General features: G+C 31.9%; 1 protein-coding gene and 1 long non-coding RNA gene across 2 annotated transcripts; one reads left to right on the top strand and one right to left on the bottom strand.

The window, feature by feature from the left end:
* The first annotated feature begins 1,531 nt into the window (after nt 1-1,531).
* LOC134277100 (uncharacterized) lies at nt 1,532-12,811 on the top strand. Its single transcript, XM_062759391.1, has 2 exons — nt 1,532-1,596; nt 12,161-12,811. The coding sequence occupies exon 2, from the start codon at nt 12,191-12,193 to the stop codon at nt 12,806-12,808; it is 618 nt and encodes a 205-aa protein (XP_062615375.1). The 5' UTR covers nt 1,532-1,596; nt 12,161-12,190; the 3' UTR covers nt 12,809-12,811.
* LOC134277096 (uncharacterized) lies at nt 5,859-7,481 on the bottom strand. The gene is made up of 3 exons (XR_009994185.1): nt 7,368-7,481; nt 6,467-6,639; nt 5,859-6,211 (listed from the first exon to the last, which is right to left on the bottom strand). It is a non-coding gene; the product is annotated as an uncharacterized LOC134277096 (long non-coding RNA).
* Nucleotides 12,812-17,054: the final 4,243 nt, after the last annotated feature.

The raw sequence follows: 17,054 nt of genomic DNA, 5'->3' as shown, positions 1-17,054 counted from the left end.
TAAGTCCCTTGAAGCTCTTTAATATTTGTCCAATGAAAATAGCTGTAACATACGTAAATCAAAATGACGATTGAAACAATATGGCGACCTCCATGCAATTTGATGTGGAATTAACCCAACAACCTCGTACAGCTGTGGACAGTAGGCACACCTCAAAAGTGGTAGAAAATATCGTTCTTCGTTGATTTTTTGTCAAGAGTTTGACGACACTTTCTACACATTGCCTTATCAATTATTATCAATGAGCTGTGAGCCCCGTGGGGATCCGGGTTAGAATAGGTCCTCCTTGCTTGTCGTAAAAGGCGACTAAATCGGGCGGTCCTGCGGATGAGACCGTATAAACCGAGGCCCCGTGTCACAGCAGGTGTGGCACGATAAAGATCCCTCTCTGCTCAATGGCCCTGAGTGCCGAGCATAGGCCTAAATTTGCAGCCCTTCACCGGCAACGGTGACGTCTCCATATCAGCGAAATATTCTGGAGAGAGACGTTAAACAGCATACAATCAATCAATCAATGAGCAGTGATATTTGATTGGCTTAAATTGATGCACCTAAAATGCCGAACACGGACCTATGTGGTCCTTTCAATAATTCTTGAAAACATATATAATCCAAAGAAAAAAATTCAAATTAATTACTCCCATGTTTTTTAGCGTATACGTATATCACGTCCTCAATTTCATCCCTTGTAAATAATACTCTTCTTTTGCATAAAACACGAACAGACTTTAATTCAGCCGAAAATCGTCGATTAGTAAAAACCTTGCGTAGACTCGGACTTTGCAGCCAATCAAATTCGTTTGCGCGAGTTGTAAAATTTTCAGCCAAATCTGCCAAGGGTTGTAGAGTAGATTTCGGATCGGAAACCCTTGGCTAGCGAAGATGCCCATAGAAGTGCCGTGTTAGAGCACATATAGAAATGAGGGGTCATTGATTTAATTAATCATTTATTTATTGAATAATTCTTTTATAATAAAATAAATGTGAAATAAATTAGATAATTATTTAAAATCATTGATTAATGGATATGTAAAAGAAGTGATGCCAAGATTGGAGTGTATAATGCAATTATAAAAAAAAACTTAATTCAATACAAGTTTCGAATAACTTAAGTATTTTAAAAGAAATATTAAAGAAAAAAATTGAGGTAAATCTTGTTTTGAAATAGCTATATTCGCTCATGTAACAGCCTAAGACGCTTGTATACAAGCTTAAGGTGTGCATGACAGGCAGGTTTATGTGGTTGTGAGATTCAATTTTTCAGTTCTTGGCCAACATGCAATTAAGCTTATAGCTCAGATAAATAATCTAAAACGCATTAAAAATAATGAACAGCTCTGCTACTTGAGAACACTACCACTCGAACGTAATAAATGAAATTCCCAATTTCTGTATTTGGAAACAAAACTCAAATCGATCATTTTCGGGTCACCTTGGCTGCCTCGGGTACCCTACAAAATATTAGATAAGATCACCCGAGAATTGCCAAAAGGATTGAAAGTGATAAAATTCCCCCTTTCCATATTTAGAAGCATTCGGAAATCAAGGTAAATGATGGTATGAAATTTCTGAATTTGGTTCAAATTATTCAACATTGTAAGTATTCTGTTGATGAAATGTAACAGTTATCAAATATTGCTTATGATTGCATTATACTAGTAATAAATATGCTTAACATATATGAATATATATATATATATATATATATATATATATATATATATATATATATATATATATATATATATATATATATATATATATATATATATATATATACATGTATGAAAGATTACTCAGCATTCCCCGCAAATATATAACATGGCGATGAATCCATTTTAAATTAATGTGAATTGCGGACTAACAATTAATTCATGGTTTTGAATTAATGGCAAAATAATAAGTTCTTAATCACGATGATATCAGCATTATTTCACCCAGAAAATCGTGATATTAGAGATGTTGAGGTTATATACCACATGATTAAAAGTAACAAAATTGACAACAGGAACCTTATTAGCTCACCTGAGCCGGAGTGAGTTTTTCTTATCACATTTTGTCCGTCGTCCGACCGTCCATCTGTCTGTCTGTCCGTCTGTGAACTTTTCACATTTTTGACTTCTTGTTAAGAACCACTGGGTCGAATTTAACCAAACTTGGTACAAAGCATCCTTGGATAAAGGGAAATTTGAATTGTTAAAGTTAAGGGTCAGGTCCTCCTACAAGAGAAGATAATCAAGAAAAGACAAAAATAGGGTGGGGTCATTAAAAAATCTTCTTCTCAAGAACCACTGGGCCAGAATAGCTGAAACTAATATGGAAGCATCCTGGGAAAGTGTAAATTCTGAATTGTTCAAATATTGACCCTCGGGGGTTGGGCGGGGCCACAATAAGGAATCAAATTTGCATAAAAATATATAGGAAAAATCTTTAAATATCTTCTTCTCAATAAACTGAGCCAGTAAAGCTGAAACTTATGTGAAAGCATCCTGGGATATTGTAGATTCTAAATTGTTCAAATCATTATCCCCGGGAGTTTGGCGGGGCCACAATAGGGATAAACATTTTACATAGAAATATATAGAATTTTTTTTTAAATATTCTTCTCAAGAACTACTTGGCCAGAAAAGCTAAAACTTATGTTGAAGCATCCTTGGGTATTGTAGATTTTAAATTGTCCAAACTATGACCTGTGGGGTACGATGGGGTCACAATAGGTTTTATAAGGGGGAAAATCTGGTTAAGAATAGCATGGTCAAAGCTTCTCAGGTGAGCGATGTGGCCCATGGGCCTCTTGTTTTTCATCTTCAAATTCAGAGTTGAATTGTGTATTTGAAGTAAATGAAATGATTACACCCCAAAAAGTTCTATTTGTCAAATAAAATTGGGGAGATTTGCCACTGTTTGACTCAGGGACGTCTGCAGATATATATATGGTTAATGTTAAACATACACTACATAAATAAAAGGTACATGTCAAGGTATTGTATTTCGCAAACTTATAAAAATCATTGACCAAAAGAACTTTCTTTAAATGTTTCTGTTTGTATATCATTGCGAAATTTGGACCTCTGTTGAAACTCCACCTAGCCTTGAGAGTATTGATTTGAAGAAAATCTAGGCACCCGGTATTAAACGTGAGGCACTTGTCACCTTAACATCTTCATTCTTGACAACTCTGTCATCCCTTATAAATTTAAAAACCTTTCAAAAAAATTCCCAATTGACAATTTTTCTTGTCCTTCTATATCATTTCCATAAAAATCCAAAATTGTTTTAAACAATATTTAAACAATTGTGTATACTTGACTATAGTCTGTCCCACCAAGTTACTGTAAGCACTTTTCGCATAATATCTCAAAATATATAAATACCTTGGCCTTCAACCCAGTTCCGATTGATAGATCATTTTTTTCCAACCTTCCTCCATTTATCCGAACCCTCGAGGTCAACCAGTGTAAACACACGGCGGCAAATTCAAAGTCTACGGGGATTTAACATTGTCAAAATGGCCACCACTTCGGAAGGGGATCATCCATTGTTCGTAATTTTCCGTACGTTGCCGTCAGTAAGGAAATGACGTCACACACGTTCGGGAGTGCTCTATGGTTATCGACGTCCGAAAAACCTATAACGCCCGAGACTTCCAAGTATATATTTATACTACAAGAAATTACGTCTTCAACAAAACTTTCATATCCAGACTGAGACCGAAGGAACCAAAGATTCATAAAACGGTTATTCACTGCATAAAGGCAAAGAGGTATGACTCAATTCATACATAACATATCGATAAAATAATCGAGGCTAGGCTACTGCAAATTTAGCTCAAGTGAAATTAGTTTTATGATGAATTTCATAATAACGTAACATTAAGATTTTTAAAAATTATAATTGCTGCCTTACCTTAACGTTTCACCTTAGCTTTCCATATAAATCCAACTCCTTATAGTTTGTTAAAAAACTGTAACACACGGTCAAAATAAGTATCATATTATCGTTTCTATGTCACAGTACGTGAACAAGTGATGTCCTCACATGCACATGCCACAGTATTCCTTGACTTTGTTATACTTCCAACTCTTTGAACACATAAATCCTTCGTTGATATTTTATTTTTATTCTCAGTGCAAAACAACGTTTGTTGTCTGCATCAAACTATACGTCACCAATGAATTTTGACCTTGCCCTTCCAAACCTTCCTGTAATATCGGTGTTAGGTAAATTCAGACCCAGGAAATACATTTTTATTTACCTTAAATATAACAGAATACCAAAATTTCAAATATTCCTATACACATTACATAAAATTAAAATACATAATGCAAGTGTGAAGAATTATGATTTTCTTAAATATGTCATAATTTTTTTCCCTTCTCTATTTCAATAAAACAATTTATAACAGATAACATTTTATGAGTTTTCAGAACAAAAATTTTCATTGCAGGAATTTGAATAGCTGCCTGGTGCAACTACAAGATAGGAAAGCACAAACTTGTACATCATATCTATGTATTAAGCCATAAGTACCTGCAGATACCTGTATATTAAAGGTATGAAGTAATGCAGGTTTCCTGAGTTTGATTTTTGAGTCCCAGCAATTTTTTTTTCCTTTTGTATTTGTAAATTTTCAAAGTAAGTTTATTCATTGACAATTCCCTGGTACACAAACATGCATATATGCCTATATCATATACCTAGTAGTGTATCAGCCCTGATACAGATGTTTTGGACTAGGTGAGACAGCGCCTCGTAAGGCCAAAAAAAAAAATTGTCTTGTTTCCTGCTACCAGCCTGAAAAAAAATTGGGTAGTTAGGCAGGAAAATTATTTTATTTTTTTAACTTCTTTTTATTTTCGATATGAACTAATACAAAACCAAATTAAACATGCCATAGACCAATATATTCATTACAAATTAAATTTTGTCTTTTGATGCATGACTCAATGTTTAAAATGATGTTTAAAACATTTACATGTAGTATCATAAAATACCACTTGAATATACATTATTTTTTTCAGTTTTGGAACATGAAATTACGGAAATTCAAGATTTTTTCCGAAACCTAAAAAACTTTAGGGTCAGGTGCAAAAAATTAGGGTAGGTTGGGTAACAGGAAACAAGACTATTATTTTTTGGGGCCTAAGTAGAGCTGTCTCGCCCTCGAGGCTGAGATATCTCTGTCTCGGCCAATTGTAAAGGGGCTGTCTCACCCTCAAATGTCAAATCATTATTTCTGTTTATTTGTGTAAATTAAGAATAAAATTCATATTTAAGTAATTTAAGTAAGAGATTTTATATCAAAAATTTGATATAAAATCTTTAAAAATTATTTATTCATGGTAGAATATTGAGAAAATTGTTTTTAAAATTGTAAAATACTTTCGAATCATTTTATTATACCTGTCTAATATAGGCAAAGTAATTTTGAAATACTTTTACAGTAAAACTCATTTAGTACGAACACAGATATTGCGAATTCACAGATATAGCGAGGTAACCTTGGATCTCCAGCTATGTAAATGTAATGAATTCCTTATACGGATAAACAAATTATGGTTATAGAAAAGTATTTTCATAGGTCCCATTGACTTTTCTTAAACAGAGTTTTACTATATAAGGTAAACATTTTGACTTTTTACAAGATTCTGAGAACTTCAAACAACCTTAAAGGACATTGAGAAGTTATAAACATTATCATGATAAAATGAAAACTTTTGCATGAAGAGATTTAATTTTTCAAGATTCATTTTGAGATTCTGAATTAAATTATAAATTAAAGAGTTATCCTTCTTGGCTAAGGATCCAAGTACCTTAAACAAGTCTTGTAAAATTATAATTGCTTGAAAAATAAAACAGTTTTAGATTATAGGATAACCAGTTTGTTTGAACTGTTTTCATTGTTTTATTAAGTAAAATTTAAAAATATTTTAAAAGATAAATGAATTGTTTGTCCTATATTTAAGGATATTAGATCAAAATCAGAAGAATAAATGTCTATAAAAGTCAAGCGCCCACTGATGCTGGAGTCCATGCTGTAGAAAAGACATGAAACAGAAGTGAGAAAATGTTGACATCAGTCATCTATGACTGAAGATGGAGATTGTCTCTTTTCTAAAATTTCCGAGGAAAATGGTGTTGTCTGGCTCATCCAATGATCACTCTATTTGCAGACTACCAGGTAATCTTTGGTTTTGTCAATACTTTGTGCCTGAAAAAAAAAATTAATGATAAAACATTTTAATTCGTCATAAAGATTTCACTTTTCAGTGCATAAAAAATACTTTTTAAATTGTGCAAAGTGAAATTTAAAGATACAATACAAATTCAGATTGGCTCATCGTATTAATATGAATTGTTTACTTATTAAAAATACATATACTTGGTCAATTCTCATTTTCAGGTTCCAATCTGAAGTATACATAGGAAGAGCAAAATCTTTCTCATTCATATAAACACTTACTACCTGTGATCCAGAAGAATGTTCTGATTGTTTAGTTCAACATAAGATGGATTTCAATGTGACACGTTATTCTGAAAATTGAGTGAGCAGTTCTCTTAATGCAGGCATGTCTTTGTTACAATATCTCTGAGCTCTGCATGGTCATCAAAACTTTGGACTCTTGTGAATTATTTAACCTATAAAAACATAATTTTATAAGTAATAAAAGTATAATCAAATATTCTATGCTTCAGTTATAATTACATTTTTTAATTAATGTTTGTTTATTCCTTTAAATGGTGAGATTGTGCATTATTAAAGGTGCTTAGACACAGATTTGCAGTTAATATTTTCTCGAATTTTCTGTAAAATATCACGACTTATATAACAAGAGGCTCATGAGCCACATAACTTATAATTACCTGGATACCTTTGACCATACAGTTCTTTACCAGATTTCCCCCTTGTTTACCTTTTGTGACCCAACCTAACCCCTGTGGTCATAATTTGAACAATTTAAAATCTACACTACCACAAAATGATTTTGCATAAGTTTCAGCTTTGCTTGCCTAGTACCGGTAATTCCCAAGAAGAAGATTTTTTTATAGATTTTTCTTGTATATTTCAATGTAAAACTTGGTTCCCTATTGTGGTCCCACCCTACCCCAGGGGTCATAATTTAAATAATTCAGAATCTACACTACCCCATGATGGTTCTACATAAGTTTCAACTTTTCTGGCCCCGTGGTTCTCTGGAAGAAGATTACGAATGCTGAGGGGAAAATATACACTTGAAAGATTAGAGGGAAAATTGTAACATGTATACACATCTGACAGGTGCTCAGAGCTTCAAAAATCATTCGCAATACATGTATTTAAAAAAGACGGGATATTTTGAAGATCTTGAACATTATAGTAAACTTACTGCTTTTGTTATGCATATCATCTTTACTTTAGCCAAAGGTTTCTGGTCTGCTTCTCTCCTTATACCTGTATACTGCAGTGGCTAAACCAAGCTTAACATTGCTGAAAGAAGAGAAAGTGTCATAGAAGAGTACAGGACATCAATTTCTTTATAAACTATAGTGTTCCAAGAAACACATATATCACCTGTTTTAAGTTGAAATCATCATAAATAATTACCGTATAAGCAGAATTTTTAGCGAGGATTTAATTTTGGCATTATTAGCGAGGATGCTGAGATCGCTAAAATTGAAAATCGCAAAAATTAATTGCGTTCTATTTGCAATTGCTTATTTAGTGGGCATTTTGAAATCGCTAAAATTACATCTCGCTAAAAATAAAATACCAATTTTTTAGGTAAAATCGCTAAATTTGCGTCTCACTAAAATTTCCACTTACACGGTATTTATCATTTTACATGTGTTACATGTTTCAAAGCAATTGTCACATTGCACGATCCACTTTGTGGGATTCCATCCCAATGTATTTTCATAATATTCATGATATTTAAGATATCAGTTTGTGTGGTTTACTGAATATCATACAGTTTAAAAGAACAGTTTTATGAGCTCATAAACATGTATATAATTAATGTTAATTATCAACACCCGTCACTGAATATTCAAAAGTCTTTAGTTAATTTAAATTTTCTGGGGTGTCTTTGTAAAGTAGGTCAAAGATCAAGTCAACCAAATACAGTACTAGCAAATAAGGACAACAATATAAACAAATTTCTTTGATGTACTCAGACTGACCCATCAAAACTGTCCCAACCCAATCATTTTTTCAGCACTTTGAATTTCTGATTTTTTTTTTTTAAATTGTTTATTTATTAAAAATGGATACTGTTTCCTTTTAAAATTGTGGACTCTTTTAGATTATTTTTTTTAATGATAAATATTTCATCTGTCTAGATATCCAGTGTGTATTGAAAATATTAATAAATTTCTGAGTCTGGAATTTTTTAATGACACTTTGATATCAATTTGATCAATACCATTAAGCCCCCCAAAAAAAGATACCTACCTACCCATCTTGAAAAATGTGTGTCAGAGTACATCAAACAAAAATAATTTATAATGGCCTACGGTTTTTAAAAACAAGTACTTTAAATAAAACTCTAGGAATTAAGGAAATAGAAATTTTCAAATTAAGTTCACATTTGGGCAGTACAGGACTTTACAGAAAAAACAATGCTGTTGAGGCCATGTGCAGCTTTAAAATAGTCTTGCCCTCTCCCAACTTAGGATTAGGTAAGGTAGGTAGATGAGAAAATTATTCTCAGAAAAAGTAATCATAAATTTTAAAATAATTTATTCTCCAGAATACAAAAAAAGTTAATTGCTTCCTGGAGATTTAAAAAAAAGAAGTTTTGAGTCTATCAGCCAGTTGGTTGGGACAGGGCAATCAATTTTTTTTTTCGAGATGACCAGACTGAGAATTTGAACTCTGAATATGTGCATGACAGCTAGTATTAATGGAAATTTCCCTCTGATGTTACATGTATATCAATTTCATTTTAAAGTCTGTACTCAGATGAAATGATTCAGCCTATCTAAACTTCTTATGCTGATCAAATTATACAGACATGTTCTTTTATTTATTTTTTCTGTTTCCTTCCATGAATATACTACATATATAATTACTTTCTCATTTTCTGAAACAGTTCGTACATATTCATCTACCTTATGCCTGGTTCTGCTAATTAATTCATTAATATTATAGGCATGCATGTACATAAATGACCATTATAGAACTCAATCCAAAGACTTGATAAAAAAATACATGCACATTTTAATATTATAAAAAGTTTTGAAAAATAATTCCAAAATGTGTTATCTATTGAAAACTCTGTTTTGATGTCCCCAGGGTGTTGACACTACACATAAATGAAAAAATAAAAATGCACTTTAGATCTCTAGCTTGTTATTTATTTGCCAAATGCATGTACATGAAATGATATAAATTGAAAATGAAAGTAGGAACACATTTTTTAAACTTTAGTTACTATGTTAACTAGCTGTTATTTTCTTTTTGGAATTATTTCACCTAATTGTTTAACCATATTCGTGTTCTTTTATAATCATAGAAACACCCCTTAACATTTTTCACACATTTTTACAGACCGTTACAGCACACTAACGGTTAACCATGAGCACTAACAAGACTGTTGTTCTAATCAGACTAATGTCAGCAATATCACGCGTTTTGAAATATATATATTCTTAGCATTTGTAGACACTTCTTTCTTGTGTGTATATAAGCTAGTAAAACAACAACAGCTGCAAAAAATACCATAGAATAAATAAACAACTTACGTTTAAAACACTTTACACTGGGCCTGGCGAGCTTGCATCATCATGTCAACAGCCATTATCCACAAGTTGTACTTCGTTAGATTCGGATTATTTTCTCGTAGTTTATAATTAAATTGGTTAAATGCTGTTAAAATTTATCTTAATTCAAAGTAAAAGTTAAATTATCAATAAAAGCAATTTAAATTAATTCCTTTAATTTTTAACGATTTTTTGAAATTTACTTTGCAAAGAACGACTACTCCCTTCGAAAACTGGTTCCCGGCCCCGTAATCTAGACGCTAATGGACGAGTTTACCACGTTAAATCCCCGTAGACTTTGAATTTGCCGCCGTGTGTTTACACTGGTTAACCTCGAGGGTTCTGATAAATGGAGGAAGGTTGGGAAAAAATGATCTATCAATCGGAACTGGGTTGAAGGCCGTATTTATATATTTTGAGATATTATGCGAAAAGTGCTTACAGTAACTTGGTGGGACAGACTATAATCATGATATTATTATCCATCTTTTTAATAGCACTTGTCTCTGTGTTTGGTCCATTGGAGCTTTAGGTATATGATTTATTTTTAATGGATTTTTCCGATCATAAGAAAGGAGAATATATACTTTTTTAAAAATGACATAAACAAAGAAGCTCGAGTAAACTTTTAAATACAAATATGCGATGATAAAATACTAAAAAGAATTGCTAATTATATGTGTCAATAATAATTATAGATATAAATGTGTTTCAATCTTTGTGAGTTATAATAAGACAGATCAATTCATGATTTTACAATTCGCTCAAGACCTACTGTCTAAAATTGGAAGGGGTTATTTTAATAAATATTTTAAAAAGTATATTTTATCAATATTGAAGACCAAGCTTTGTTTTGAAATTGCTACTGACGCTTAGGACATTATAATCATTTTTTCGGACTATTTGATTTTATTCCTGTTTATTAAATACATGTAGGTTTATTGTGATGTCTATCATTTTAAAAAAAATCGTTGGTATAATAACATTATGTATATATATTTGAAATATCGGGATGAAATGTTTGAAACCGATATATTGCTTTGTATCAAAACATTATCTTATGTAATGTGAATTCTAAAATGAGAAGCAAAACTGACACATTGAATACACACATTCTCTATGACAAGCATTTTTATTTCATTCTAAAAATGATTCACTTCAGTTCTTGTGGTACATGTATATTTGATACTATGGTATCTCATCAAACAGAAGTAAACACATGAAAACATTAATGAAGAAGAACAGAACCACAAAATGAGAACTTGACCGAAAGCAAAGCATTTTCCCTTTCCTCTATGTTGAAAACAAATCCCCGATTTAACGTATTTGGGTCACCTCGGCGAACTTCGGTATCCTTCATCAAATAAATGAAATCAATCAGAGTATGTCGAGTGTATCGAAGGTAGAAACCTCCTTTTCTTTATTTGGTAACTTCCTGAAATCAAGGAGGGTATGAAATTCCCGAATTTGCTAAAATTGTTGAATATTGTAAGTACTCTCTATGTTAATTCAAAATACATGTATAACAGTACTGTTATTCAGATTTTTTTCTACGTTGATCAATATACCGTACATACTGCAGTTTTTATTGTTGGTAATAGACTAAATTAAATTAAACATTGCGATGAATCCGTTTTTTTTTTGGGGGGGGGGGGGGGCGTAGGTGAAATACGCACTAGCATAATTTTTTTCGTGGTCTTAAATTATTGATAAAATATCTTTTCTTTGTATCCTGATAATATCGGCATCATTTCCTCAAAACATCGTGTAAGAGATGAGTTCTTCCCGTACGATTAAATGCCTCATGATTGACAGCTGCATTTTCGTCTTAAAACTAAAAATTTATTTAATTATTTGATTATGAAATGTGGCAATTGAAAAGATAACATACATGTGTCCAAGTTGTCAAGTGAAAATTGAAAGCTTAGAATCTCCTTGACTCGGGAAAATCTTCATAATTCAAATGATGTGTTTGAACGATCATCAAGGGAGACTATCGTTTTGTTTCACAGACTTCTACCTACATTCTATTAAAAGAACATTCTGTAAGAGATTCATTATATATAATTTGCCCATAATTTGCAATTTAGGCACCTCTCATCCTAACATCTACATTTTGGGATGTATTTCGTGCCTTATCATATTTCGGAGAACTTTATGTGTATGTTTAGACTATTCTGGCCCTATAAACGTATTTTTATGAAAGAGTTTTATTATTGATTACATGAATATGAAGTGATCTTAACATTCGAGTTTTCAATGATTTTTTAAACCACAAATGTTCATATATATAATATATTCAAATTAATACCCGGTATTGATGGCTTCATTATAGTTTCTATTTTGTCTGATTAAAAGTTTAAAATGAATTGTTGAAATTGTGAAAAGAGATAAAATTGTATGTAAATGTATGTTTCAGAGATCGAAGTATCAAAGATTACGTTAGATCATGGGAGATGCACCTAGCCCCTCAGTGTTGTACTTTGACCCAAAGAAACCTACAGAAAATTTTGCACGACTCTGTCAGTTCTTAGTGACAATATGCAGTGACGTCATGAGAGATATTCTCAGCCATTATATAAAGCCAGCCAATCTAAGAACAGAGTTGGACAAAAGTAGATCAAAACTGGAAAAAATAACAAATAAACAGGAAAAGGACTTGGTGTATCCTCCACATTCATCTACCAGTAACGTTCCGCTAATAAGATCCAGAGATCTTGATTTATCATTACTCTACAAAATTTTGCGCAATTTGTGCAATATTCCAACACATATAGCTGGTTGGGGAAATCAACCTCGTCCATCTGACTTTTCTTTGGCTGCATGTATAGAAAGAATCCGCATTTTACGTAATTCCATCTCTGGACACTCTACCAATGGTACTGTTGATGATGTGGAGTTTGAGGATTACTGGAGAGAGTTAAGGAGGTCGGTTGTTGAGATTGAGAGAGAAGTCACTGGTAGCGATAGATATGAAAGAGGAATAGACCATTTATATGACTGTGATTTGAATCCGACCAAATCAAAGGAATATGTGGCCCAAATTAGGAGTTGTTCAGGTAAATAAAATGATAAATTCTATTGTTAATTTTTTTTATTGTTGTTGTTCATGTTGATAACCAGATTTTATTTATTACTTTCACATGCATTAAGATTAAAAAATGTTTGCTTTGATTTTTGTTATTATTTACTTACATCCTATTTTATATCTTTTTAGGGGAACTAAAGGTTAAACGAGGTAAGAACAATAACAGTCCATTCAAATTGTGACCATTAATTATTGTTTAGAAATGTAACAAAAATGATTTTCCTTTGAATTTTGGATTTTGATTTTTCATTAATTTCAGAGAGAATTGATCTGGTTGAAGGTAAATATGATTTTTTTTTTAATACCATAATAAATCATTGGAAACAGGATAAAAATAAAATATGTGAATTATCTACACAATACAGAGGTATATAATTTTGTATATTTCTTCTCTTTTTACATTAACAGAGGAAGCAAACGTTAAAAGAGGTAAGGTAAATGATATGGTTTGCGTCAAAAATTTAAAAAGGAATCTTATTTACAAATAATATATCCGAATAAATTTGTTGTATTCGGAAATGTTAATATTTATTTTTTATTAAATGAAATCCACATAAAATATTTTGCGTTTCATTCATAAAATATTTTAAATTTTTTACAAGATTTTCATTCATTAACTTTTCTCTATAATAAAAAACTTTATTTTTCTTATTCATCTTCGAAATCTGTGTTAATGGTGGTTCAATTAATAGAATTCATAACCAATGAAGGAATCTCTCTCATTATCCCTCTTATTATCATGTGGTTGCTTGATGGATATGGAGATAACGACCAGCATTCAATATCAAAATCCATAAAACAATACAAAATAGGAGCAGAGTAAACACGGACCTCCGAAACACCAAAGGTGGGATCAGGTGCCATGGAAGAGTGAGCATCCCCTGCTGACCGATCACACCCGCCATGTGCTCCTTGTTATGATCAGGTAATAACGGAAGAATCATTTGTCAATTCAGTGTGTAAATAATGGACTAACAATTAGTTTGAAAAAAACGTCAGTCAGCATTTGACTTAAAGATAAATTGTATCTGCTTTAAAGGTCATTGTATCGACCGTAAAACTTACGAAATGATGACTTTAAACGAGTCTGCTGATATTCTTGTTTTTTCAACTTGCTTGTCAATAATTTACCTCGTTTAAGAAATTGTTCATATGTAGAGCATGCTCTTACGTGTCGAATCAACTGACATATATATACTCCGTATGAAGGTGATGAAAGCATACTGCTGCATAAGGAAGGGAAGTTGACTAAAGAAAAGTTAAAGTCATCACGTTTATCATACAGCTTGGTTGTTAGATTACAATTTACGTCTTTTTCAAATAAAATATCCAAGTATGAAACAGATGTGTCGGACTTTGTTGCTTGTTGCATCACTGATCAATCCCCTTGCTAAAAGAACCATGGCACTGTTATAGGTATATTCCACATGAAAATTTACAATTATTTGCGCTGTAATATTTTAGTAAGACTGGAAACTGTAGAGGAAAGACAATCGATTGTAGATGAAAGTATTGCGACATTCAAAAGAAATATAGAGGCCAGGCTTTCTGGTAAGTTATCCTTTCTACGTTTTTATCTTCATTATCTTTACTACTGAAAAAACATGGGTAAATTCAAATTACTCTAGATGATCTTAGTTCTATACTTAAATTTGCGAAATGGGATTCTTTGGGTCAAAGTACAACACTGAGGGGCTTGGTGCATGTATTTACATACATGTATTTATAGAGGATGTTTCAAGATAATCATTCAATTATATGCTATCTAGCTAGGATAACTAATATTTACATCATACTGTTAACTAGTATTATAAGATCATTACAGGGTACGTCGACTCCCTTGGAATGCCATGTGGAGGTGCAGATACATTTTTTTTTCGGGAGGGGGGGTTCGATCTATCCTTGTTTAAAAATTCCAACCCACTAAGAAATTTATTTAAAAAATAAATGAATAAAAATTAAGAAAGACCAAAATTAAACTTTCCCAAACACGATATACAATTTGTGTTTTGGTGACTGGATGATTGTCTTTCTTTGTGCGTTGGAGGCCAATTTCCCTTTCTTTCTTAAGTTTCAGGTATGTACACGTGTTAACTCCTCTAATCAACCTAACAAGTGTCCGCGTTTTCTATGGGAGGTGGTCCAATTCATTATTTACCTACTTTACTTTGTACATTTACTTACTTCAAAAAATTTAAAAGGGGGAACGATCTTCAAAACCCTGTTTTAATTTTTTTTGCCATATACACTGTATATATACGATGGGTAATCAAAACGTTCGTTGACTGAGGGGAAAAAAATAAGTACTATATAGTCCGTGCTTGCAAAATTTATAAGGAACATGAGACAACTAAAAATAAAGAAATGTTGAATATTTAAGCTTGATATGTTCATTATTTATCAATTAAGTTTTAATTAAGCCAAATAAAAGACATTATATGATCACTCGGCGCTGTCGCCGCTAAGTTTTATGACGTTTGACAACGTCATTGTTTTTCAATGTCCGATTCTTACATGTATATCTAATACACTTATTTTGACGAAATTCTCTGGAGCTGAGTAAGGACTTAAACCTGTCCTTTTTGTAAACAGCTGTTTTCAATGCATACAAGTTTGCAAATGGATTAATACAATGGGAGAGATCCTCGCTTGATCATGCAAACATATTTTGATTTTTGGAGTTCAATACCACTCATGATCAACGTCTTTTTTTAAGTGATTGACTTTTCACACCTTGATTACAAATCGACATTAACTATGCATCCTTTTTCTATTTGAATCTATATTGGCATTTAAAAACAAGTACTCTAGATGCATTTAATATTTTCTGTAGCCAGTTAAAATAGGTCAATACCACTTTTTTTATGGACAAACCTTTAAGAATGTTGGGGAAAAAACCTTCCCTGTTTTTGACGTCATTTTCACTGCCTTAAATATTTGGACACTGCAAACAATATTTAAGGTAAAATTTCATAGATCTTACAGAATGAGGTAAAAATTGCATATTTTTACGGAAAATACTGCCCAATCACATACCTGAATTAACGGGGGGTTGGGGTTGGAGTTCAAATGTTTATAACAAAGAGTTTTTCTCAGTGTCACTCAGGACGAAAAAAACGACATGTTCGAGGTTGCACCGCCTTGACATACCATTGATTACAAACAAAATACTTATTTTTTTTTTAATTATGATTTGTAGCTTGTTTTAAGAGATGATGTTGTTATGGGTCAGAATAACCCTAAATGCCAGCAAAGATCAATCACACAATTTAAACTTAACAATAATTTATTAACATTAATATATACAAGTCATAAAGTACAAACTTAGCAAGAATCTAAAAATACATACATCAGAGTGTCCGTTGCTGCACACAGTGTCCAGTGTAATTATATCCCAGTCTCTTTATACACCTGTACATCAATGTTACTTATACGACAAATTATTGTTTATGCAGCGAATTGACAGGGTATTTATACAGTACTATAAATCTAGAAAATTCTAGAAGTTGTAAGTACATGATATTACTTGAAAGTTCTGGACATACACAAAGTTCAAGAATGTTCTAGAAAAAATGACCGAACATGTTGACCACTCTGGAATGTTCAAGAAACTTAATGTTACTAATAATATACATGATGAAACAATACAAATACAACACACCTCACAACAATGTTAACAAGCTAGTTTGAAATTCATCGATATGCCTAAATCTGTTTAATTTTACGGTGCTTGTCCACGAAATTTGTGATACCCCCCTCGCACATATTGTACTGTTATGTGTCGTTTACTGATTTTTATTTGAAAATTAAAATAGGTACACGACTATATAGTCGTTTACTTATATTAATTTTCAAAGCAAAAATTAGTAAACAATATATGTATTAATATTATGATTATTAAACTATGCCAAATTAAAAAAAAAAAGAATTTCCTTTTCTTTAAATTACTAAGTATAAACCTATTATAAATTGCAGAGGTACTAACAGCTGTTCATTATAATACATGTATGCTGAAAGAGTTGAAATTGAAAGAGCTAAGATTACTACAGGAAAAGGGGAAGACATCAAACAGTAATAGTATGTACAATAATTTCAACCTAATTGTTTGTTTATTTCTCTATTTGGTAAATAAATTAAAAAAAATTAATGAGAAATATTCAAATTGTTCTGTTTCATGTTACAGGCGTGACTGATAATGACGGCGAGACTTCTACGAGCAATGCAT

This window comes from Saccostrea cucullata, unplaced genomic scaffold (assembly GCF_032062105.1).
Source record: "Saccostrea cucullata isolate Sc308-1 unplaced genomic scaffold, CSIRO_AGI_Scuc_v1 ctg4010, whole genome shotgun sequence".
NCBI classification, from domain to species: Eukaryota; Metazoa; Mollusca; class Bivalvia; order Ostreida; family Ostreidae; genus Saccostrea; species Saccostrea cuccullata.
The sequence above is the reverse complement of the archived record's forward strand: the minus strand, read 5'-3'. Positions and strand labels throughout refer to the sequence as shown.

Excerpts from the sequence above, each read along its gene's own strand:
- LOC134277100 (XM_062759391.1), top strand. The coding sequence starts at position 12,191 with ATGGGAGATGCACCTAGCCCCTCAGTGTTGTACTTTGACCCAAAGAAA.